Here is a 23882-nt window from a genome sequence, read left to right as displayed (position 1 = left end):
AGACATGAAACCAGGGAAATAGCTTCAGATTCTTTGAAAAAGCCTTTTCACAAATGCTTGAGATGAGGAATGACACAGTGCAGGGATGTTGTCACAAACAGTCCCCGTGAGGAGGGACTTCAAAAGGGGCCTTGACTCGGCTCTTCAAGGAAAGCAAACTTGCAGCGTCGCTCTTGAAACCTGCTTTTCCTAGCAGCATCGGGAGGGAGATGAGTGATGGGAGAAATTATCATGAAATGTTTACAAAGCATTTGCATTTCCCATTCTGAGAGTTTGAAAAGGCAGCAGCCTCATTAAGGTATTTGATACTGAGCAGTCAGTTTGATTTCGCAGTGTTTTCACTGTTAATCCTGCTTTAACTGCTGGTATGAAATGTGTTTTCATGAGAAAAAGGATTGAATTTCAGGGACTCTATTTAGATTATCCTGGTTTATTCAAGGCCATTAGGCTGAGTGTATGCTCTGCTTGTGCCCTAAAATACAACAGGGTCCTGAGAGCTGGTGGGAACTGTTCTGGGTCTGCAGAGCTTCTCCTTGGGTTTGGGGACAAACCGTGGTCAAGGGCTTGTACAAACCCTTTCTTTGCTTCAGAACTGGTTCTGTTCAGTCCTTTTTGCTGTAGGAAAAGCATCTGGTTCTGAAGATACACACAAGATAATCTGTACTAAGAAATAATCAGAACTGAACCCTGGAGTTGTCACTTTCTGTTCAGACAGAACATCAAACTCGTGATGCTGTGGTGCAGATTTGTGCTCACCAGGGCAGGAGGGGGAAGTCCTGAAACTCCTGAGCTGAATAGCAGTTTTTTCTGGGTTTAATTCTCTGCCTGGGTTTAGCTAATGCATGTTCAGATCCAGCCGCACAGAGTAAAGACTGGCAAAATAACTTGGGGGGCAGTTTCTTGAAATTCAGATGCAATTAATCAGATTTCTATGTTTGTTTATTTATTCTTGGTCAGTTTCTTTAACAGAGACTTGATTTTATTCTCCTGTGCAGATAAACTGTATACAAAACATATTCAGACAGTCACTTTTATATAGACGTGAGGAAATAGTCACCAACGTAATTATAAAAGTTCAGGCTTTCAGGGCTTAAAAAAATACTGTAGGATGTGTTCATCTCCCAGGAATTTTTTGATGTCTATGGGCAGATATAGTTAACTTCTCAATGTACAGTCCACTTTTAGTTCACGTTTCTTTTGTAGTCTGGCAAGTCCTTCTGTCTGTTAAAATTAGACCCTTCAGCTAAGTGGGAGAAGAACATTATTTTTAAAGCTTGGGTTGCTGCTGTCGACATTGCTGCCACCTGAGTGAAGCTGCTTGGAGAAACCTGACTTCATTTTTGCTAGATATTGCTGTGCTTATCAGTGCTTCATCTTTGATTTTTTTAAAATGAGTTTACCTAGAGGGAATCTTGTTTTCCTGCAGTGTTTAAGGGGAAGAGGAGGACAATGCTCCCTGGGTAACACTGCCGTGTTTCGGCTGGAACAGGGTGAATTTCCGGCAGGACTCCCCTCTTGCAAGGCTGGGACAGTGCCATTAAAACTGGGATTATGCACAGAATAGCTGCAAATGCTCTCTTAGAGCCGTCCCCTCCTCTAGTACAAATCAATTGCTCTTGGCACTGGCATATCTAAAATAAATAAATAGTGGGGTAATGGTTGTATTTGTCTATGGAGCACAATTGCTTTTTGAGCCGTGTGATTGTGCTGTACCCGTGAGAGCCAGGTACAGGGAGGGTGTGAGAATCCTCCTGTCCTGCACTTCCAGGGACTCCTGATGGTCATCTCCTGTCTGTGGTCAGTGCCTTGTGGAGGGAAGTGTCCCCTCTACAGCCAGGGGGATGTGCCCGGATGCTCTGACTGATGTATCCAGGAGCAAACCTGTTCTCTCGGTCCCTGTGGTCTCCCTGGGCTGTGAACTTGGGATAAATGCGCCAAAGCTGACAGATTTTTACTGCCTCCGCTTCTGGCTTGTCCTGCTGAAGAAAATAATCAAAAATGATCCCCACAGAGGTCTGATTTTGGGAGGATTAGTGTGGTCTGCTGTTGTTGACAGCGTCTTTTAGAAAAAGGTTCTCAAACTGGGTACCTGGGAACTTTGCTCTTGAAAACTTTCCAGTTCCACTTTTTGCTTCACATTTCCCAATTGTCAAGGGTAGAAAATACTACATTTGAGGTGGCTGATTATTTAGTGCTTGGTGCCAATAACTGGCGTAATTTTGTTAGTCCCTTGTGAGGAGCTTTGAAGCTAAATCAGTGTAGCAATGATTCTCTTCCCTTGTGCGTGGGGAGGCCTGTGGGGTCACTGAGCCCCCCTCTCCATCTGCCACTCCAGCCTGTTCCTGAGCCCTGGCCCAGCAAAGCAGCAGCATTTCTAAGGAGAAGTGTCAGGGGGACTGGCTTGGGCTATTTGGCTATTAAAGAATAGATGTAGACAGTGTTCATTTTGACTGTGGGGAAGCCTTAGGATAAATCAGGATTTTATGAGAGGCTCACCCCAGTGGGAATTGGCTCCCTGCTTCCCGAGGTGGTGGAGCATCTCCTGGTATGTTGCAGATGACATCACACTGATGGGTGTTAGAACAGTGTTCAGAAATACAAGAGAAGGGGGAGTGAGGACTCAGATGATGATTAATCCTTGCCTAAGCCTTGGGAAACAAGGTTATTGTAGCCAGATCAGCCCTTTGGAAGACCCAGCTCCAGCAGAGCTGGTGACAGCAGGAGGTGTGAGGAGCACAGCTCTCCTGGTTGGGAGCAGGAGAGGCTGGGATTCCAGGCTGCACCCCAAACCCAGCTCTGCAGTGAGGACTTTGCAAGCTTGCCCAGAAATTCTGAGAGGGGTCTGGAGAAGAGCACAGCGGCTCAATTCACTGAACTGCTGCCAGGCTTCACACAACCTTTCTGCTATCCAGAACTCTGTGATGGTTATGGGTAAAGCTGATAAGCATTTTATCAGTGGAATTGTCAATAAATTGCGGAAGAGCTTTTTCTAGGGGTTTGCACTGTCGTGATATGTCAGGGTTACAGTATCATGGTATGTTGGAGTCTTCCTCAGTGAAGAAAATGTAAGAAAATTGAGGCTGTATCCTGAAAAGTGATGCAGGAATTTGCTTGTCCATCCCTAAGGCTGGTTTTGGGCAGTGGTCTGAGATTTTTTTTTTTTTTGGCCAAGAAAAAATCTCTAATGGAAGTCAATAATCTTGACCTTCACATTCCCTTGGGAACAGCTGTGGTGAACATCTGCCTCCATCTGCCTCTCCCAAAGGAAAAAGTAATCCCCCTCACGGCCTGGAAAGGAAACCTTAATGCCATTGTAGAAAGGATTAATGTGGAAGTACCTATGATTTTTGTTGGCTTAAACAGCTTTTGCTTTGGGCTGCATTAATTCAGGGCTGACCTTAATTTTGAGGGATGAAAATTTTTTAGTCTGACATTGGTAGTTTAACATCCAAGTCAGGAAATGGGGAAAGTACATTTCCAGTGCTGCTAATTCAGTCACTCTGCTTATTTCTGCATGTTTCGTGGCATATATCTTAAAATAGGTAGCAGTGTTTTTCTGTCCACTTACCAAGAAAGAATGGGAACAGACTGTGTAACGTGCAGTGGTTGAAGGACTTGGCATTTAACAAGCAACCTGGAGCCAAAGGGTTTGGTTTTGTGTGCACCCAGATTTGGTTCCAGAGAAGCTGAGACCCCTTTACCTGCATATCAGCTTGGCCTGTTATCTCCTGGTTTTCCTGAACTTGTTTCTAGTTGTACCAGTGACACAGGTTTACAGGGATAGAATGTCTAGAATGTGCTTTGACTTAGTAATAAGGAAGGTTGTTATTGTTACTCCCAGCAGCACGGACCCTTTGAGAGTGAGGAGGGAGAGCTGGTTGGAGCTTTTCGGAAGAAAAGTGTAACTTCAGGTTTTTATTGCCCTTTCATGGCTGCAAACATCACCTTTGAGATCTCCGTGAATTTGTCCTTGTTGAGCTCCAACCTTGCTTAACAACCTGATCCTTATGCTTTTGGTAAACAAGGCAATGTCCAGGGAAGAGGGATATTTATCCCTGTACAGTCAGGGCTGTGCTCTAGAATAAGCAGAATTTCCTGCTGCTCAGTTGTTCTGTTCCTAAACCACTTAGAACTTCTCTGGTGTGATGGGGAGAGAGGGTGGAAGTGTTTTGAGTCCTTTTTCCCTTATCTGTGGGAGCGTGGCCCTGGGCAGTGTTGGCTGGCAGGGCTCACAGCTTGCTGGGAGGAGCAGCTTGGTGCTCCTGCTCTTTGAAACCTCCAGCACAGGAGCTGGTTGAGCCTTTTGAACTTGGTGATCAAAAAGCAGGGCTTGGGAGGATCTCCAGGAAACCAGTAAATGGGCTTGGAAAAGATGTCTTTGGAAATCTGTTCGGGTGGGTTTTTTTATCCGGGCTCATGTTGTCTCTTTGTTGCTGTGACTGATTGAAACTCACTTTTTTTCTATATATATTTAAATGAAAAGTGGGTCCTGTGTCGTTTGAACTTGAGGCTTTAGAGAAAATAAAGTTCTTTATACAGTGGAAGTTGGTAACATTCTGTGTCTGTCTTCTCAGTGTTACATTTAAGCCATCTATTTTAAACCCAGGATTGAAGTATTACTGATTTCACAGGGATTTGGCTTCCTGATAAAGCATTTGACTTTGAAAAATCTTAATCTTTATGTTTTTACATGCAAAATCTGTTGTCAGGCATACCGAGTGGCTCTTCACCTGATTCTGGTTCTGGGCCTGCAGGTGTAAGCAGGAGGCTGCTGGTGTCATGTCAAAATTTTGACATGACCAAAAAAATGTTGCCATAAATCAGGTCAATATTTTGAATTTCTCAGGAGCACCATTCCAGAACAAAGGAAAACCTTTAAAGGATGCTTAAACCTCCCTTTAATTCTGGCAAAGAAATGTGATTTAGGCACAAATATGCCTTAAACTGAAGCAGTCCCCTCTCCCTCTGGCAGGTGGGATGGAATGGGTTGGTACAGCTGGACTGAAATGCAGGCTCCTCTGGGACGAATGCCTGCCTGTGAAACAGTCCCACGTGGAATGGGATGCCAGTAGCTGCTTGTTTTTCCCTGGTTTATTTTTCCAAGCAAGCACTCTGGAGTGCTGGGTTTTCTTTAGTACCTGAAATTCCACTGCGAGAACTTGTTCAGTTTTTCAAACAAACAAACAATCAAAGGCAAAGGGTCCTGTTGCTGTAACCTCCTGTGTAGCTGCACCAAGGAATTCTGCCTGATTAATGTTGTGTTTTATTCCTTCTTCCAGGGGCAGTAAGCCAGAGATGACTGACAAGATGTCGAGCTTCCTTCATATTGGAGATATTTGTTCTCTCTATGCAGAGGGCTCAACAAATGGATTTATTAGCACTTTGGGGTAAGAACAGCTGTTCTCTTGTGTTAAAAACACCGTAAGAAGGACTAGCAGAGCTCAGCTACCTCTCCTGAGCCTGATCCCAGAGAATACTGGGTAAAGCAAGGGAGCTTTATGGATAGATTTGGCCCTAAATTTAAAAATGGCCTAAAGTTAATATGGCAAGGTAGATTTTGGGAGGCTGGAGAGTATATCAATGGCTGTAGTGTGGTTTTATGTCTGTGGTGGGGAGGAAGAACCTTGGCAAGTGAAGGTGTGGGGAGAGGGGGAATGAATACAATCCAATGATTTTCATGTTGTTGTCTGTCCCGTGTTCATCTGTGTGTCCCGTCCTGTCCCTCCCTGCCCCTTCCCCCAGTCAGGGATGGACAGACCCCAGTGCACTCTGCTGACTGCACAAAAGGATGTAGCATAGGCAATGAAAGTAGTTTAAAAAAGATATGTATCTAACAAAAAAAACCCAAACCAAATCCCCGAGCCAAATGGTTTAAATACCAGCAACTCACCACTACAGCTAGTTTGGTCTTAAATTGAGGTTTAATTTGAGGTTTCTCCTACAAACAAAATTATTTTTCTCCCATCAAAGGAGAGCATGTTTTGACCCTTCTGCTTTGCCAGAGCTCTGGAGCTGCAGTGGGAGCTGTGCTGTGCCGTCTCCCACCCCTGGCGTGCTTCCCACAGAGCCCCTTTGTGCTGCCTTCCACAAGGACACGGAGCAGGTGCTCTGGAGCAGAGCCCCTCTGGAGCAGGGAGCAGTGAATGCTACTCCATTAACCAAAAAAGTAGCTTTTCACACGGGGAAAGGAAGAGCTGGCAGAGCAAAGCCGTGAAGTTGGAACGCAGCTCTGAGGAGGGCCAGGGAATGTCTGATCCTGCTGAGGAGGAACCTCTGCAAACATCAGGAGCTGGCAGAGGAGCTGGGTGCTGCCTGGGGAGGAGCCCTTGCAGGGTGAGAAGCTCCAGGAGCACCTCTGCCCCTGCTCCCAAAGGCGTGAGGAGCGCGAGGGCGGGAGCAGCGTGCGGCACGCGGGGATGTGCCGAGCGAGGGCCCCACGCACAACCTGCTCTTTCTCATTTCCAGTAGCCCTAAGGGCCTCAGGGTGGGTACAGTCACAGCACATTTTTTGATGCCTACAGTCCAGATGCATCTGATAAATGGAGCTCCCAAGCAGGGTACAGAGACAGCATCCTGGTAAGTGCCTTGGCAGGAAACGATGGGCTGGAATCTCACCTGAGTGACTCCAAACTAACTTGTAGGTTTAGTCCTCTAGCTATTAGGATTCTGGAAAATAAGGGGGCAGAGAAGGAAGCAGACACTGAAGATGCACCATGATCTATTATAGGAAAGAGAAGAAAATATGGGATGCTGCCAGAAAGGAAAGAAGGTATGATAAAAGCAAGGGATGTAGTAAGTAGGGTTGGTCGAATAGTATTTGGCGAATGTATTTGACAGATTTCCCAGGTCCTCGTCAAATATGACACGTGCACTCTGCAGTCCTGGATCAGCTGTGTGACGGGCCAAATACTATCTGCTGAACACTGGCAACATGAATTATCCTATACATCTGCCTATTGTTTTTCTTCCCAGTCCTGAAGCGAGTTTGGCAGTAAATAATTCCAGACCGAGTAGAAAGTTGTGATGTCATGTGGAATCCCATACGGTGCATGATGATCAGTATGCAGTGGCTGTGGCTTCTGATGGCATTGCTGAGCAGATATTTTTCACCATGGGTAGTCCTTTTGGACATTGCAGGCCCCAAGCACGTGTATTTCCTAGGCTGGATGAGATGTTCTCATGGCAGGCCTAAAGACACCTCAGTGTTCAAGCCTCCTCTTTGATTTGCTTAGTGCTGTTTTAAGGTAACTGCATTATATAATGGCCACATATCTCTGAGCCTAATTTAAGCCAGAAATCCTAATTGCTATGTGAAACATGAAATGCATTATCATCTTAATAAGCCTTCGTAATCGAATTAGTTTTGTCCCATATTTAATTTAGTCTTTGTCCTGGAGAAAATTAAAGCAGCAAAGGAAAGATTTGGTGTAATTGTCCTCTAGACCATGTGGAGTTTTGACAGTCTGATGTCATAATGATGTGTAATGACTTGTTATGTGGTTACTGAAGGTTGAGGAGCAGACACCCCTCTACATTCTAATGCTGTCCTAAATCTCCGAAGAATGTTCCTATTTAATATTCCTATGACATGTTGCTTAATCAGAACCTTACTCTTGCTGTTTCCCAAACTCAGTGCTGTCATCATGATGATTACTGGTGTACAATATATCCTCTTTCGTATTTCTCGCCCTGCAAATTTTTTTCTTACTAGTTTGGGAAGTTCCTCTTTACTTTCAACTTAATCTCAGATGAGAGGGATATATTGCACTGAGATTATCTGTGTGGGATGATCAGAGTAACCCTTTTCCTTGATATTTTCGGCCCTTTGTTCATCAGAAGCAGGTGCTTCAGCTCAAATGTTAATACTGTTCATGTTGGAGCACCTCTATGTATATCTAGTACTGAGAAGGGAGGAAATCCATGGGGAAAAAGCAATTCACTCTGAATGTTTGCATATGCAAACTTTAAATGCACAGAACTGTTGAGCCCACTTAGTTTCTCTGATCTCTTAATTTTCATGCACTTCCTGATTTTCTCTAATTGTTGTCTCAAGATGCTCCCTGCATGTGACCAGCCTCTGCTCTGCTCAGGAACAACTCTCATATTCTAGGTCTCAGTCTTTCTCCAGTTGATTCTGCATGAGAATGGACCTCTCAAACCTTTGACCTTGGAGTTTCTACGTTTGTGTAGAAAGCCTCTTTGACAGATTGGATATAAGGGGCCAAATTGAGTCATTTAGGACCAAATCAACCCCCAAAGTGTTTGGTTACAATTTTACAGGTGCAATTTTCCAATTTGGAAGCAGTGTTTGGGAAAAGCACACTTCCACCTTGATCCAGAGCTGCTCAGGCAGAGCAGTGGGAACAGGTGCTTCTTAACTATTCCCTTTATTCTGTGGGATTTCATCTGACCCTGTGGGGGTTTTGCAGGGACAGAAAGCTCTGTCCTGGCATTCCCTCTTGGAATCTCTTGGGTTCACTTGTCCAACTGCCCTGCTTCCTGGTAGAACAGGAGGAGGTTAGATCAATCCCTCAACTCACCTTGTGTTTGGCTGGTGAGCAGGAGGGTACATTTGTGCCTTCCTTTCTCTCAGGAGTCAATTTTTATTGTGGCAGTGACTGTTCTTGCCATTTCTTAATACTTGAGGGGTCACAGGGTCAATGTCCAGTTTGCACAGTTGCTACATTTTCCTGTTCTCTATTCATATAAACATGTTTGTAGTGTGACTCAAATCTGTCCAAGAGGCAGGACCTGTCCTGAGGCTGTCTGTCACCTCCCTAGAATATGGGCTGTTCTGTCTGCACCTCGAGCAGGGGACACAAAGGCGATGCAGAACACAGGAGCAATGACTTAATTATTGTCCCACCTACCAGGGGCATAGCTCTGGGCAACAGTAAAAACTAGCTGCATGCTTCTTAGAAAGATCTGGCATCAGCTGGCATTTGGGGAATGTCTTCTGCTGAAGTGGCCACTCGGATGAAATATTGCAAGTGAACGACTTTGGTTTTGTTGACGAGGATGTAGGGGGCTGCAGGGGGATGGAATCTCACTTCACTGCTCATTTCTTTGCAGCCTTGTGGATGATCGGTGTGTTGTACAGCCAGAAGCAGGTGATCTTAACAACCCACCCAAAAAATTCAGAGGTAAGTCTGTCAGACAGCTCCTTACCCTTCTGCTTAGAAATGATTCTTCGTTCTGTGCAGTGATGTGTAACAATTTCTGGCCTCTGTGCTTTCTGTAGCATATTTTAGTGCCATCTTCTTCCACCAATGACAGCTCATGAGGAAAAATGTGTGTGTGTTGAATGTCTATGGGATTGTGGTGTTTTAACCTGAGTCAGCTCCACCCAGTGGGATGGGGGAGAGGAAGAGTGAGAAGACTCACGTGTTCAGATAAAGGCGTTTAGTAGATGAAGGAAAAGCTTCACACACAAGCAAAGCAAAACAATGCCTTTGTGAATTCATTCCTCATTTCCCATGGGCAGGCAGGTGTTGGGCCAAGACAAATGCCATCACTCCAGGCGCTCCCAGCTCTGTATCCTGGCATGATGCTCTATGGTCTGGGATATCCCTGGAGTTGGCTCTGCCCCCCCCAGCTCCTCGTGCACCCCCAGCCCTCGCAGGTGAGGTGAGGAGCAGAGATCTGCTCAGCAGTCACTGAAACATCCCTGTGTTATCAGCAGTTTCCAGCACAAATACAAAATGTGGCTCCACCAGCTACTGCAAAGAAAATTAACTCTGTCCCAGCCAAACCCAGGAACTGATAAGAAACCTTTGTGAGGAGATGAGGTTGAGGTTGTCAATTGTTTGCCTTTCAGATCTGTCCAAACTTCCAGGATCCCTGGAAATTTCATTTCTTTTTCTCCATTCTATCACACATTCTAATTACCCAGTACCAAACCTGCCTCAGGGAGGAGGAAAACAAAAAGAAGCAAGTGTTTGCCACAACTCTTGTTGTCTGACCTGATTTGATACAAGCTACCTTAGGCTTTGCTTTCACTCTGCCAGGAGACTTATGCCCGGTGATAAGAAATTAGGGATGCTGCTTTGCACAGTTTGGCAAGGGCTGACTTGTCCAAGAAAGGCCTCAGACAGGAAGAGAAGCACTAACTGGGATTTTGTTTGCAAAGACCTTGAATTCTTTTTCTCACCCCTGGGTTGCACCTTCTACCCAAAGGATAACTCTGCCAAATATTCTACAGTTCTGATCTGGATTTTATTGTTTCAGATGTAGCAGCAAATGTGTGTCTTGTTTCTTTGAATCTTGTTTCCTTGGTTGTGCTTTGCCTTTATCAGGGCCTCAGAACCACCATAATTCCATTCAGGTTTGGCCAGAGCTGCAGGTGATGGCTCTTGAAAATCGTGTACCATCTGTACTGCTAGTTTTGCTTGCTGTTATTTGGGTGGGCTTGGGGTTTTTTGCCATGACACAGTGTCACATATAATGAAACTCTCATTTTAAAATATTGCTGAAGTCTGTGAGTTCTTGTTGGTTTTTCTCCCTTTTTTCCTGGAAAACTGAAGAGCTGATAATTGAAACATTAAAGAGGCAACCTGGGGAAGTTTCAGCATTCAGTGTTAAACTCTCCAAGAAAGAACAATGTTGTTATGTGAAGCAGAGCCTTGACTTGAGGCATTCTTGATGTTAAAATCATATGAAAGAATAAAGCCAGATTTGACTGAGACTGCCGTGTGCAGAAGGAGGCGGGGGGAGAGAGAGAAAAGAATGAGAAAAAGGCAATTCTTGCTAGCACAGTTTAGGAACTGCAAGTACAGAGAGACATTTGTCTGACATAAAACACCGTGGTTAGACATTGTAAATGTTCTCATATTACTTATAATTTATACAGGGAGAAAGAATGATGTGAACCTTTTCCAACCTTTGTAGTTACTTCAGTGAAGCTTTCATGGGGAAGTTTATGCTTAATGGTAAATGGCAACAAGAGCCATAAAATTTTAGCAGGCTTTTGTCTTATTTATACGCATACTTTGTAAGTGTAGTCTGAGATAAAATGCTTTCCATGATAAATATGCTCAGAAGAAGTAATAATGGAGTTCATCACCCCATCTTCACCAGAAATGGAAAATACCCCATTTTTGTGCAGAAGTTAGATGGGCTTGGAGTAACCTGGAATAGGGGTGTCCCTGCCCATGGCGGGGTGGAATGGGTTGAGTTTTGAGGTCCCTTGAACCCAAACCATGTCTGAATCCTACTGGTCATCACAGCAGCTGCAGGCCTGAGCAGTGGGGTCAGGCACTGGTAATTAAGAAGGAATGTTCAAAAATCTTCTTGGAGCAAGAACAAAATGAATCAAATGGAAGTGACTTGCATTATACCCTTACAGAGGACTGGAAAAGCACTTCAGTGGTTCTGTGACCTGTTTTGTGTCCCTGTGCTCCAAGGTGTCCAGATGCAGGTCAGTCCTCTCCTGGGATGGACACTGAGCCTGTGACCTTTGGCCAGGCTTGGGGATCTTATTTTTGGTATCATTTTTAGAGAAGTGTCATTCTGAGCTCTTCAGAGCAGATCTGTCTTCTGTGGGCAGATGTAAAACAGTTGTAAATATAAAATTTCATGCTTAATCAATGTGAGGAGAGATCTCTAGAAGCAAGATTGACTGCTTAGATATGCATACATGACTCCAAGAAAATTCAGTGTGAAACTCAAGCCTATCTATCCAGTGGCAGAATGGATCCATCCTGCTTTTTCTCCTAACCACAGGTGCTTCAGGTTGTAAAAAGTCACGTTGCCAAGGCTGCATTTAATCGCTTGCGTCTGGTGGCAGCAGCAAGGCCCTGGTCTAGAGGGTGGGGGATTTTTTTTCTACTTTAGACCCTTGAAATGGAGCAGAGCTGCTGTGCACAAAGTGGAGGGTGTGCACCATCCCTCTGCCTGGAGAGAGGGATTTGGCAGGAATGCTTCACTGTGAGTATGTTCTGTCACTGAGCACTGATAACCTGCTCGTGGTGTGAAAATAGCCCTGCCTGAGGAACGTGTTCCTAAAAACAGCCACTTCCCAGCTGAAACGGAGGTGGGGTTTGTGTGCTAGGAAATCACTGCTTGGGAAAAGATCAGCTTGGAGTTGTCCTGAGGCAAACAGAGCGAGGGAAGCTGGGTGTGTGTTTGGTGGGACAGGAGCATGTGCAGCAGCAGGGCTGGAGTTGGAGCTGGGAGCGACAGAGCTGTTCAGTCTGCAGGGAGGGAAGCGAGCAGAGGGATCCTGAGGACACCAGGGCTGGCTTTGTTGACAAAAGTTGTGGAAAAAATAGGCTGACAGATGGATCTGGTGGTGGGGGAGCCCTGGAAGGGGTGAGGTGCAAGAGGCAGCTGAGAGTCAGAGGCGGTGGTGTTCAGGGTTGGAGTGTGGAGTAAAAGTGTAAATGAGATGGTAAAAAAAACAAAAAGAATTCCAGGGCTATTAGATGGAAAAAAGTGAAGTGCTGGAGTTGGAAAGAACTCCAAAGAAGTCAGTGCAGCATGCTCAAGTTCTCGTGAGTGTTTAGCTGCAGTTATTTCACGTGGTAAATGCTGTGGTGTCTCTAGGTCATTAAAACATTCATTTGATCGCTTGAAGGTGTGAAGGCTGATACTTTTTCTTACTCTTCTCCATCCTAACCAGGATTTCATAGCACCTGAGGTCAGTGGTTTGAGGTTGGATGGTAGTTACGGTCTAAGATTTCGGTGGATTTTTTTTCATTCTGGCTTTCTGTGTCCACTTTAAATATGGTGGTTTGGGTGTGTTTGGGTTTTTTTCAAGTACGGTGTTTCTCTGGACCTTTGTGCTTCCAACACCAAATAATTCAAAAGTCCTCTAAAACTGCCTTGCAAAATGTGAAGACTGAAGAGTACATTCATTAGGGTGTTCCTTTTTAAAAAAGTAAATGTGCAAAAGAGGTTTTTTTACTTAACTGTTGTAAATGACTGTGTACAGGTGAGATTCCTGGAAGAAATCCTACTTGTACGAGTCTCCAAAAAAAAAAGCAGTGTGGCAGTTCCTTAGTTACCTGCACTTCTTTGAACAGAAAAGACATTTAATGTTTTCATTAAGCTGGAAGCACTGCTCTAATTGCCCTCTTTGAGTGTGACTGTGCAGCTGAAGAGTGGCTATAAATGAATTTCCTTTGAACGTGCATGGATTGATGTGGGAGGTACGAACTGGAGCTGAGCCTCAGCCGGGCTAAAAGCCCTGTGTTCCACTGGAAATCACTCCTGCTGAAATGCTCGGAGAGATCCTTATTCTGCAAGTGAAAGTCAGCCCTGCCCATGCTGGTGGAGCTGCAGCAGAGCCCGGGGCTGGTGATTTTGTGCTGGAGCTGCTGTTCTGGGCTCTATTAGCGAGTTTGACTGTGCATTTGCAGAGGTTTGTGTTCATTTGTACTGGAGCGCAGCCCTACGCGAAGCCAAATGTGTTTGTTTAATGCAAGACACTGCTACTACAGCAAAACAGTCTGTCTGACAGCCTTCTCAGGAAATTCCTTACAGCTCTTTATTTGGGATGCAGAGCTGTCTGCCAGGCTTCCAGCAGCCCTGCAATAGCTGCTTGAAACTCTGGCAAAAAGGGCACGCACTGGGTTAATTTGTCCAGCAGCTCCCTCCTTCCAGAACATTGTTTTAGTAGTTGCTGGGCAACACTCTTTTTTTGGCAAGATGTTCAAGGAATGAACCCATATCTTAGACTTAAAATACCCTCATGGCGAAGCAGAAGAGGAGTAGTTCAAATTCTGTTTGTTCTTTTGATCCTAATCCATACTGTGCTCCTGTGGCTGGTGCCTCTGCAGGTGTGGGGGGCCAGCCCTGGGGGGCTCAGCCTGGAGCTGCAGCTTCATCTGCAATAGGAGGAACTCCCCAGGCAGCTTCAGTTTATAAATAGATGGGTATAAAAACTGTATTTAGTAAGAATTATGGAATGGCTTGGCTTGGGAGGGACCTTAAAGCCCATCCAGTGCCACCCCAGCCATGGGCAGGGACACCTCCCACTGTCCCAGGCTGCTCCAAGCCCCAATGTCCAACCTGGCCTTGGACACTGCCAGGGATCCAGGGGCAGCCCCAGCTGCTCTGGGCACCCTGTGCCAGGGCCTGCCCACCCTCCCAGGGAACAATTCCTTCCCAATATCCCGTCACAGTTTTGATGGATGTTCCTGAGTTATCCCTGTGCTCAGCATTGATGAAGTCAATGTGCTTCTCCCCAGCAGAAATGTTTTATGTTTTGCCCTTCAGAGCTTTGCTGTCGCTGATTTGAAGCCTCCCCACCCCTGCTCTGTGTTACAAGAAGGAAACTCCGTATGAAGGAAATCTGTGATTCATGCAGGTCTGATGGAGACTCTGGAATTCTGTTGCACATGTACACATTATTTACCCTTATTTAGCCAGGCCACGCTTGTTTATAGTTTGGCATCAGGGCTGAGATTAAGGGATTCTTTCAGTGGAAGGGTCACATGCATAATTTCCCCAAACACTTCTGAAAATTAAAAAACAAGCTAAAACAAATAACCAGGTCCCTCTGCCTGTTGGTTTTGGAAGAGGATGAGCAGCATATAGAGTGCCCTTTGTAGGCTGTGGGGTGGCTCAGTGCTGTGTTCATCATGAATTCTTGGTGGGATCATCCTGAGGTTCCTGTGTTCAGCTTCTAGTAAGTGGGCAGCCTTGGATCCTGGTGCTCTCCACGCACACTTTTCCTGATCTGCTGTGGTGAAAGTGATGATACCAGCTTTTTAAATTTTGATGGGAAATAGCCTGAATTGTTTGACTCTCTCAGCTGAGTTGGAGTGGGTGTTTTGCAGAGGATTGAGCTGGAATGGTGGTGAAGAGGCTGAGGTAGACCTGAGCTGCACAGCCAAGTTTGGGCTTCTTTTCATTTTGAACATGGAGTTTCTAATGCTGCTGAAATGCTTGGATTAATTATTAAGGTGCCTGGATTCCTTTAAGGAATATTTAAACTAGAGTCTAAATATGACTTCTTTTTCCCCCTCTGATGTTAGCAGTTCAAATAGCAGGATTTGTTTTCATGCAGGAAGCAGAACTTTGGGGAGTGTCTGAGTGCTAAGGCCAAAGCCTTACAGAGACATCCATCTCTTGCAATAGAAACTCCTTTCCAGTTCTGAGATGTCCAAATCAGATTAAAATGCCCGTGCTGAATACCAGAAGTAGAAAGTGAAGCATAATAGTAAATACCCACTTACCAACTTCTCTGTTCTGCAGCCAAACATTATAAAAAGAAACAATGATGCCTCTTACCCCATTTTCAAAAAGAGTAAAAATCAAAATAAGAAGTGTAAAATAAAAAAAAAAACCTTTTAGGTTGTTTGATGGAAGAGAAAAATGATAGTCTGTTGTTGTTGTGCCTATAATTTTTTTTTATTCAAAATTGAAGCATTGAGCATTTTGAGTAAAAAAAAAAATCTTTCAATCTTGCTGAATTAGGATATAGTTAAATCTAAAATACATTATGCTGCCTTGAGGAGGAATCTTTCAGTATTTATAGAGCTGCACTAGAAAACTGCCAACTGCTTGTACACATTTGAATTTTCTGCCCTTTATAAGATGAAGAAATCCTGAATCCTGTCTCTGAATTGTGAAACTTTAGCCCACTGCAGCCTACGTGCAAGCAGATGTTGGGGACAATTGTCACTGCAGCATTTAGGTATTTTAAAAAAGCTGGGAAGTTGGAGGTGTTGCTTTTTCATGCAGACAAGTTTGCTTTATATCTGCTAAGGCTTGGGACACCCTGCTCAGGGTGGATGCAGGAATCAAAGGGAAGGTTGGTTGGGTTTTTTATCACGGAGAGTGAATTGGAAAGTTGTTTTTATTTCATTTCCCACATCTCTTTCAGTGGTTCCTTACTGGCATGTGAAGCCAGACAAGTTTGTGGTGCAGTCAGTAAATACTTGTGATGGAGTACCAGGATATCCCAAAGACATCCTGACTCTGTGGTGCTTTGTTGCCCAGAGCAGCTGTGGCTGCCTCTGGATCCCTGGCAGTGTCCAAGGCCAGGCTGGACATTGGGGCTTGGAGCAGCCTGGGACAGTGGAAGTTGTTCCTGCCCATGGCAGGGTGGGAATAAGATGAGCTTTAAGGTCCCTTCCAACCCAAACCCTTCAGGGATTCTGTGTTGATGTGCTTAGCAGAGATAATGAATAAATGATTGGCTAAATAATTACTGCTTTAATCAAGGTGGTTTTGGATACTTTTTTTTCTGCATCCTACTGGTGGCATACCAAGATCACTGGGAAGGGTCTGTGTGGCACAGATCAAGAGTGTCTGTCCAAGTCAGTTGTGGGCAGGAGGAGCTGGCTCTGTGAGGCACAGGCTGCAGAGATTTGCTGGGCTGTGTTTCCCTGCTGCTCTGTGCCCGGAGTCCTGTGGCCAAACATCTGCCTGCCAACTCCTGCGTTTCAAGTGCTTTCATCTGGGATGTTTTGCATGGAGATGAAGGCAGAGCAAAGCCCCTTTGAAACAGAAAGTGCTATTAATATGCATAACTGGAACACTGTGTGAAACTCAATCTGTTGGTTCAGGTACAGCAGAGGAAGGAGGGGGGGATTTATTTGAATGCCTGGTGAGAAGTTTGGTCTGTGCACTTGGTCCATCAGCAAATGTGGGTGGCAGTTCAGTCCTGATGAGTTCTGAGTGGGACAAGGGGGGTTGACTGTGCCCTAAAATTGAAGAAATAAGCAAAATGCTGTTTTGAACATGCATTCTTTCTCAACTCTTGCAGGTCTGAGCCTTTTCCCCTGTGGAAAGCTCTCAGGGTATTTCAGGTAGGATCGAGGAAGGGATTGCCAAAAAGCAGTGCTGAGCTATTAAGTAGAGCAGCTCTGTTAATAAACCTGGTCCCAACCTTGTAGACAAAAGAATACTGTGGCTTTGTTGCCATAGTTTCAGTGCAAAATCTGACCTTAGCTACAATAACATTCGGTTAGAAAGAACTAGCTAATCAGTTTTCTAAAATTAGTGTGTTCCCCAGTACATAAGCCAGTATGAACAGGATATTTAATGAAATATTATACTTAGTCACAAGAGCCCAAGGGAGTGAAATGCCTTGATGAATTGTGGGGGCGGGGTGACATTGGTGCCTATCTTTTAATATAACAAAGTTATTGAAATTGGTGGCTTGCTTAATATTTAGAGTAGTCAACTGTTGTGCTTCTCTCTGCTCCCCATCTCTTTTGCTCTGTTCCTTTTGAAAGGCTCTCAGAGTATGTTCTGTGAGCTGGGAAGATTGAGGTGCTGGGGAGTCTCATCGATCCCAATTACTTCCAGAGGACCTTCAGGTAAACTGCAGAGTGGGTGTTGTGCTTTCTGCCAGCACAGCCCGAGTGCTCTGCAGGGGAAGGAGTCTCACTCGTTTAGAAGGATGCAGACAGATGGATAATGTCATGAATTGTGTGGAAAAACCCTGTGTATGAGAGCAGAGTCTCCCAGGTACTGGGAACATCTTGAGCTGTACACTCACTGTCTAAAGTGCTGAGAGACTTAAGGGAGAGCCTCAGGTAAGGTCTGGGGTGTAAAATCCTGCTGGCAGTCCAGAACTCCTCACTGAGAGTGTATTTATTGTGCCCAGGCTCACTGATGCTGGCCCTGGGGTGAGATTTTATCCAACTGTGGTAACCTAGAGCCAAAGAGTTGTTTCTTTGCAATACAGGAGCTGTGATGAATTATTGTTTTCTTATGTGCAAGTTGGTTATTTGGGTATAAATACAAAAAATACAAAACAGGCAGGTCTGGGGTGGGAGGCTGGGTGAGCTGGTCTGTTCTCCACTGCTGTTGGAATTGGAGTTCTTTGGAGCTGTGTTCACCTACTGTTGGGGGTTTGAGACACCCAAAGACATGGGAAAAGGTCTTTTAGACAAGGATCATCTAAATGATGCTTCCCAATTTGATGGGAGCAGAGTGAGTTACCAGTGCATCATCACCTCTTGTGGCAGGGCTTTGCAGTTGAGGTTAAAAGTGCTTATATTCAGTCAAAAGCAGCTGTAGTTCACTTAAAGACGTTCCCAGGACTTAGCTGTGGGCTGTGCTGGATGTGTGGAAGCACAGACATTCAGTGCCAAACGCACTCAGGTTTGGTTCAGAAAAGCATTTTCAGCTTGGAAATGCTGACACTTGCAGGGCTGAGCTTCAGGCACAGCCTCTTGGCTCTGCTTGGCTTGACGATTCCTGATGAGCCCACAGTCAGGGAAGGTGTGATCTATGCTCCTGGATCATCCAATTCACATTTAGATTTGCATCTTGATGCTTCAGGAGTTTTGGTTTTAGGTCTGCCTTCCCCAGTAAGCTTTAGGGAACCATACCTGGCCTCTTAAGCTTTTTCCCCTTGACGTTTCTCTGTGGCCAGGTTTGATTTCCTCTCATCCCTTGACTTGCTGTGGTTATGAGGTGTTTGGTTGTTCAGAGGGAGCAGATGAATGCACTGTGACACCCCTGGGGAGCTCATCTGTGTCAAACTCTTCAGAGAGTCTCTTTGGTATCATCTCCCTTCTCTTGCTTTTAGGGCACAGTGAAGTTTTGTGCTGCTTGCAGTAGCAGTAAATTACACTAAAAACTTACTTTAATTAAAAGATAAGGCTTTATATTTTGAAATGAGTTACAATTCAAAAATACATTAATTTATTTACTTTAGAAGACAAGAGATAAATATGTTAAGTCCCCATATCAAGGAGGCCTTACAGGTGCTGTGTCCAAGTGCCACATGGAAGTCATTAGTCCAAGAGGAACCCAACGCAGAAGTTAAGTAATTTCACTTCTGATTTTCTGGGCAGCCTGTTCTTCACTGAGCAAGAGTCCTGACTGCAGTGGTGTTGTGTCAGGGAAGTAAAGCTGCGAGTACTTGTGTTTGAGAGCAGTCAGGAGGAAAGTGCTGAGGCTGCCAGCATAGCCAGCCATAAAAATGTGCTGCGAGGGAAGCCAGACCTTGCCAGGTGTCTTCAGCAAACAGCCTGTGCCACTCACGTCTTCCTCCCTTCCCACACTGCTGGAGATGGAATCTTCTGCCCTTCTCCTTGCAGGATCTGGATTCATCCTTCAGGATGAAGTGTAGTACTTAATGTGTCAACACCTGAGTGTGATTCCTGTCCCTCAGTTCCTGCTGCAGTTCTAGCACCTCCAGCTGCATTCTTCGCATTGCTGGGTGGAGATCAAGGTGCCAGTGCTGATCTGTCAAGCTCCTGGTGATTTGGGGCCTGAGTGTATAAAAACCCCCAGTCTTTCCTGCCTGACTTGAAAGTTTGTCATCCAAACTCCAGGAAACGAGCTGTTGGTGAAGGTTCTTGTCTCTGAAAACTGCTTTGCATTTTTTTGCCATCCAGAGAGGAGTTCACTGCTGTGAGGTCAGTCTTGAAAAGCACCTTACTGGATCTTTAGGAATAAACTGTTTGTTTCCTTGCTTGGCAGCTGGCTGGCTGAGGGGTAGGGAGTAGCAAAAATCCTGGATTAGCTTTGGTGGCCCCTGACAAATGTGTAAAAGAAGCCTTATGTCTCATGTGAGTGTGGAAACACCAGAATAGCCACTATAGATTGACACTGAGCGCAGTGCTCCTTGAAAATTTTATTCTAATGAACAACTATTCAGTCAGAGAGGGACTTACGTGTTAGGGTTAACACTTCTTCATTTCTAATTTGAGAAAACAGTCAGCACTGAGCCCTTAGTGTTGGCAATTATCATCTGTTTTGATTATGTAATGTACAGAAGTTCAATGAAAACGTAACTCCTTGTGTTGTGGTTGAAGAGCCTTTCTGTAGCTCTCAGTGAGATGTTCAGAGTAAGAAATCTCCTGCAAGCTCTACAGACAGCAGAGAAACCATGACAGTGCTGAAAACACTGCTACAGGATCCTCCCCTGCCTGAACCAGAACAAATTATGCCTGAGCTGGGTTTTATTGAGGATACAGAGCTGTGCTATGCAGAAGCAATCTGGTAGCACTTAGACCTTGCGTTTAGTGAATGTCAACCCTTTTATTTGTCGAGGTTAAAAATTATACAAGGAAAAAATAAACACAGAACTTGCAGGCATGAGGAAGTGAGGGAGCTGGATGAGGGAGCAGCCATCCTGAAAAGGAAAAAATCTGAGCTAGAGCTACAAAAACGCTTTCCCTCCCCTTTGGAGCAGCACGTGATCTCCAGCCAGCACCAGTTGGCTTTGACCAGCCCTGGGGGCAGAGGTTTGGGCTGGTGGTGGCCCAGCACTCTCTGGGACCCAGTCCAAAGGGGCTGGTTTGGGTTGGGGATTCCAGTCCACAGCTGCTCCTGCTGCCATAAAGCTGCGTTTTATTGTCAGAGAAAGAGGAATAAATCTCAGCATTATTAGAATGTAACCAGCACCAGTGTGGAAAGAGGAAGAGTTCAGTCCCCTCTGCAGGGGGGAACAGGACCAGAGAGGGCTGAGCTGGGTGTTGACATTGGTGTTTTCCCAAACTCCTCCCCAAAGCAGGAATTGCGGTGCTGATCTGGCAGACGCTCCCGACTCAAAGCTTTGATTTACCAGCACCAAAGGCCCCAAAGAAAGCACCAAGTGATGGATCTGTGATGTTGCCTGGTCACAAACAGCTTCAGCACAGAGTCTTTCTCAACCACAGCATTTTCTTGTACCTTTAAATGGATTTTTATGGCAAATGCATCCCGGTGCCTTTGACTTCTTGCTCATGTCTTAACATCAGTACTGAGCGAAGAGGCTTTTTGGAGCAGACACTTTCGTGCAACTTCACTGAGGGTTGTGTTGATTTACTTCGTTCTGTCCTTCAAAAGTGCATTTTCCTTATTGATTAAAAAGCAAATAATATGTCCCATACTCAGGTGATTGCTACAAAAACTGATCAGAACTTGAGGTCCTGTAAGAGTGACTTGATCACCACATTTTCCTGGGAAATTACAATTGTGTCTTTGCTGTAGGAGCATTTGGCAGTGTTATGGGATGGTGGCTCTGTGCTCTGCATGTGCTCTGTAGGGAGAATAATCTTTCCCTGCTGCAAAGTGCATCCTCTCTAAATAGGAGTGGCAGCACTCTGAGCTCGTGCCTTGGGGATTGGAGGTAAATCTGAAGGCAATATAGATTTTACAAATAACGTTCTGAGTTGGCATTGACAAGCTTTAAAATAAGTAAAGAATTTCTATCCTCCCACTCCCTGTCAGGCAGATGGCCTTGGTCATGAAGAATGACAATGAGGAGAAGATCCTTCAAATATGATTTATAAGATTTAATCCCAAATATAATTTTTTCCATATGCAGCCTGTCATGTGCTGAAAGTTTTTGTGTTCTGTGAAGATTTGGGAAACTTGACAGATGATAATTCTGCGTTGGGATCGGAATTTGCCTGCAGAGAACTCTGGGCTGTAACAGCTTATTTGTATTGCAGTCTCCTTACAGGTTCATGTATATATTTCTGTATGTAAGTATATACAAATAAACATTGTAGGAAAAAGGAGTACAGTATCTAGAGATGATCTTACATTTATGTTTAATTGTAGTAGCTTATGCTATGAACATCCACCAGTATTTCACAGCAGCTCTTTTTAATCTTAGTATTACGGTTGACATTTAATTTGTAGTCATTATCTGATGCAAAACTAACTGAGAGGATGTGTTTTCATGTTTATTTTTTTAGTATTTAGGTGCAGTTACCTTGAAAGATCAGAAGGCATCACCACAGCTGCTCGCTGTTCCCAGTCCTCAGCGCTGAGCAATACTGGGAGGACCTTGAAGGCAAAGGAGTAGCAGGGAGAGCTGTAAAGGGAAGGAATGTAATTAGTTCTTTGCTTCTGTGGAGTGTTTGATTGAGGGGAAACCTTGCAGCTGCACTGAGGCTGAACTGCTTAAGGGCGTGTTTCCAGAGGGGTGTCACAATTCCCTGTGCTGCCTCTGCACCCCGAGCCAGCACCCACTAAATGGGGAGAGGGCATCGCGTAAGGATGGGAGGAAAAACCTTAGCAAGGTTTTGAGGAGATGTGGAGTCCACGTGGGGTTCTTATTGTTTCCACTGATGAGTAAAACAATGTTCAGAATTGAACAGGAGAAAATACTCTGTTCTTGCAGCTTCTCCATGAATCCCTTACTGAGAAAGAATACAAAAATATCCAAGCTTTTAATTTCCTGTAATTCAGCAGAAAAAAGAAGCACGACCCAAAACCTCAGTGAAAAAGTAAAGTTCTTGAGAGGAAAGAAAAAAATCAGAAAAATTGGTTCTTGTTTCCAGACACTTTCCAGGGACAGGGGATTTTTATGTGCAGAAATTCCTTTCTTTCAGCTTTCAGTGTTATTTCCATACCTGATGGCTGCATACATTTGTGCTGTACTGAGGATCTTTGTGATCCTTCACTGAGGTTTGCTCCTGCCTAAAACCAGGAAGGGATTGAGGGGAGCTGTCTGCATCTCACTCTGAATTAATTCCATCTTGCTGTACCTTGTGTTCCCTCCAGGTATTTCCAATGTTTACATTTTCTGTTCTTTCTTGTACCTTTTCTGTGCAGAAACTACTGGATTTGCCTGTCTGCCCTGGGTTTTTAGAAGTCTGGTGAGCCTGGTCCTTGCTCTGATGTTTAATGCAGGATTGGAGTTAAACATTGTGTTGGGAGCTAGATATCAAAGTAGTCAAAAACCAGAAATAAAAGGGAAAAAAGTGTGAAGTAAAGAAGCTGCAGCCTCAGACTGAAGAACTGGGGAACTTTAAAAGAAAAACTTTAATCTGTCAGAGATTTTGAAGTGTTTGTCACTTAATGTTCCTTCCTTCAAGTCCTGGTTGGAGGCTCATTTCAGAAAACCACAATGACTCAGCTACTTTGAATATCTGTTCCGTGGCGCGTGTTGGAAGCTCCCAGAGTTTCTCCCGCCTCCAAATGTGGTTTTTATTGGTGGATAATTCACTGGCAGTATCTTGTGCGCTGTGCTAATTTAAACCATGCTTCCAATATTTAGATTTTTAAAGTGTAAAGGCATAGTGCCCTGATATTCTAAGTAGAAAGGGGAACATTTGTTTATAAATACTTATTATTTTGCAAGTGTAAAGGTAAGCTTATCTAGATTTTTGTTCCAGATAAATGCTGAGTTCCTCTGTACAACACTAAAAGTTCTTGAGGGTGAGATTTGCCTAGTGCTGTGTTTTATGTCCTCACGCTCTTTGGGAATGGTATGGGGAGAGTTGGTTCACGGCAGAGCTTTTGCTGAATCAGTCAGGTGACCTACTGAGAGTTCCTGAATGTGTCAAAAGGAATTTTTGAGCAAATCCTGTGTGAATACATGCAAAACAGTTTTGTTTTGTGAAGGAACCACGTGGCTGTGGTCGGGCTGCAATAACCTTTTTATCCCCGTTTAACACTCAGAAGCCTGAGGATGGTAGGAATAGGTGATAGGGACTGGATATTTGTGATGATGGGAAAAGGAAGGTGTCCAGTGGAACAGCCTTTCCTGAGACGTGGATCCACAGGAATTTTCACCATCTGAGATGGAGCTCTGGCAGGCAGCGTCCCATGAGGGTTTGCTGTGCTGGGTGCCACCACCATCTGCCAGGATGGGCTTTTGGGATTCCCACGGAGCCAGTCCAACCTCTGGGCTGGAATTTCTACAGTGGCTGAGTGGCTGAGGCGCTGCCCTTGCTCTGCAGCGATTCCTGGTGCTGGCACTGTGCGAGGGCTGAGCGCGCAGGAATAATCCGTGCTCCTCGCTCCGCGTTTCCCCGGTGTGCATGGAAGTGTTGCCATGGAGGAGAGCGTGGGGTGGGAGTAGGCAGGAACCAGCTGCCTGAGGGCCACGCTGGGAGCAGTGGGGGAGGATCCTCCGGCAAGGCTGCTCTTGCAGGCAATCCTGGGAACTTCTGCTGTCCAGAGCTGCGTGCGTTCCTTGGGGAGACAGATGGTTTGAGGCGAAGGGTGGAGCTTTTATGTGAGCAAAGTGGCTT

The 23882-nt window shown here is 45.0% G+C and overlaps 1 protein-coding gene across 11 annotated transcripts in view; it reads left to right on the top strand.

The window, feature by feature from the left end:
* ITPR1 (inositol 1,4,5-trisphosphate receptor type 1) overlaps positions 1-23882 on the top strand; it is a 161208-nt gene that overhangs the window by 9372 nt on the left and 127954 nt on the right. For all 11 annotated transcript variants that reach the window (XM_048315664.1, XM_048315670.1, XM_048315665.1 and 8 more), the window contains exons 2-3: positions 5280-5387; positions 9073-9143. In XM_048315664.1, the coding sequence (XP_048171621.1) occupies positions 5296-5387; positions 9073-9143 (163 nt within the window). In that variant the 5' untranslated portion in view covers positions 5280-5295. The remainder of the gene's footprint in view (positions 1-5279; positions 5388-9072; positions 9144-23882) is intronic.

The sequence above is a fragment of the Corvus hawaiiensis genome, chromosome 11 (genome assembly GCF_020740725.1).
Source record: "Corvus hawaiiensis isolate bCorHaw1 chromosome 11, bCorHaw1.pri.cur, whole genome shotgun sequence".
In the NCBI taxonomy this organism is placed as follows: Eukaryota; Metazoa; Chordata; class Aves; order Passeriformes; family Corvidae; genus Corvus; species Corvus hawaiiensis.
This window is presented reverse-complemented; position numbering and strand designations above follow the sequence as displayed.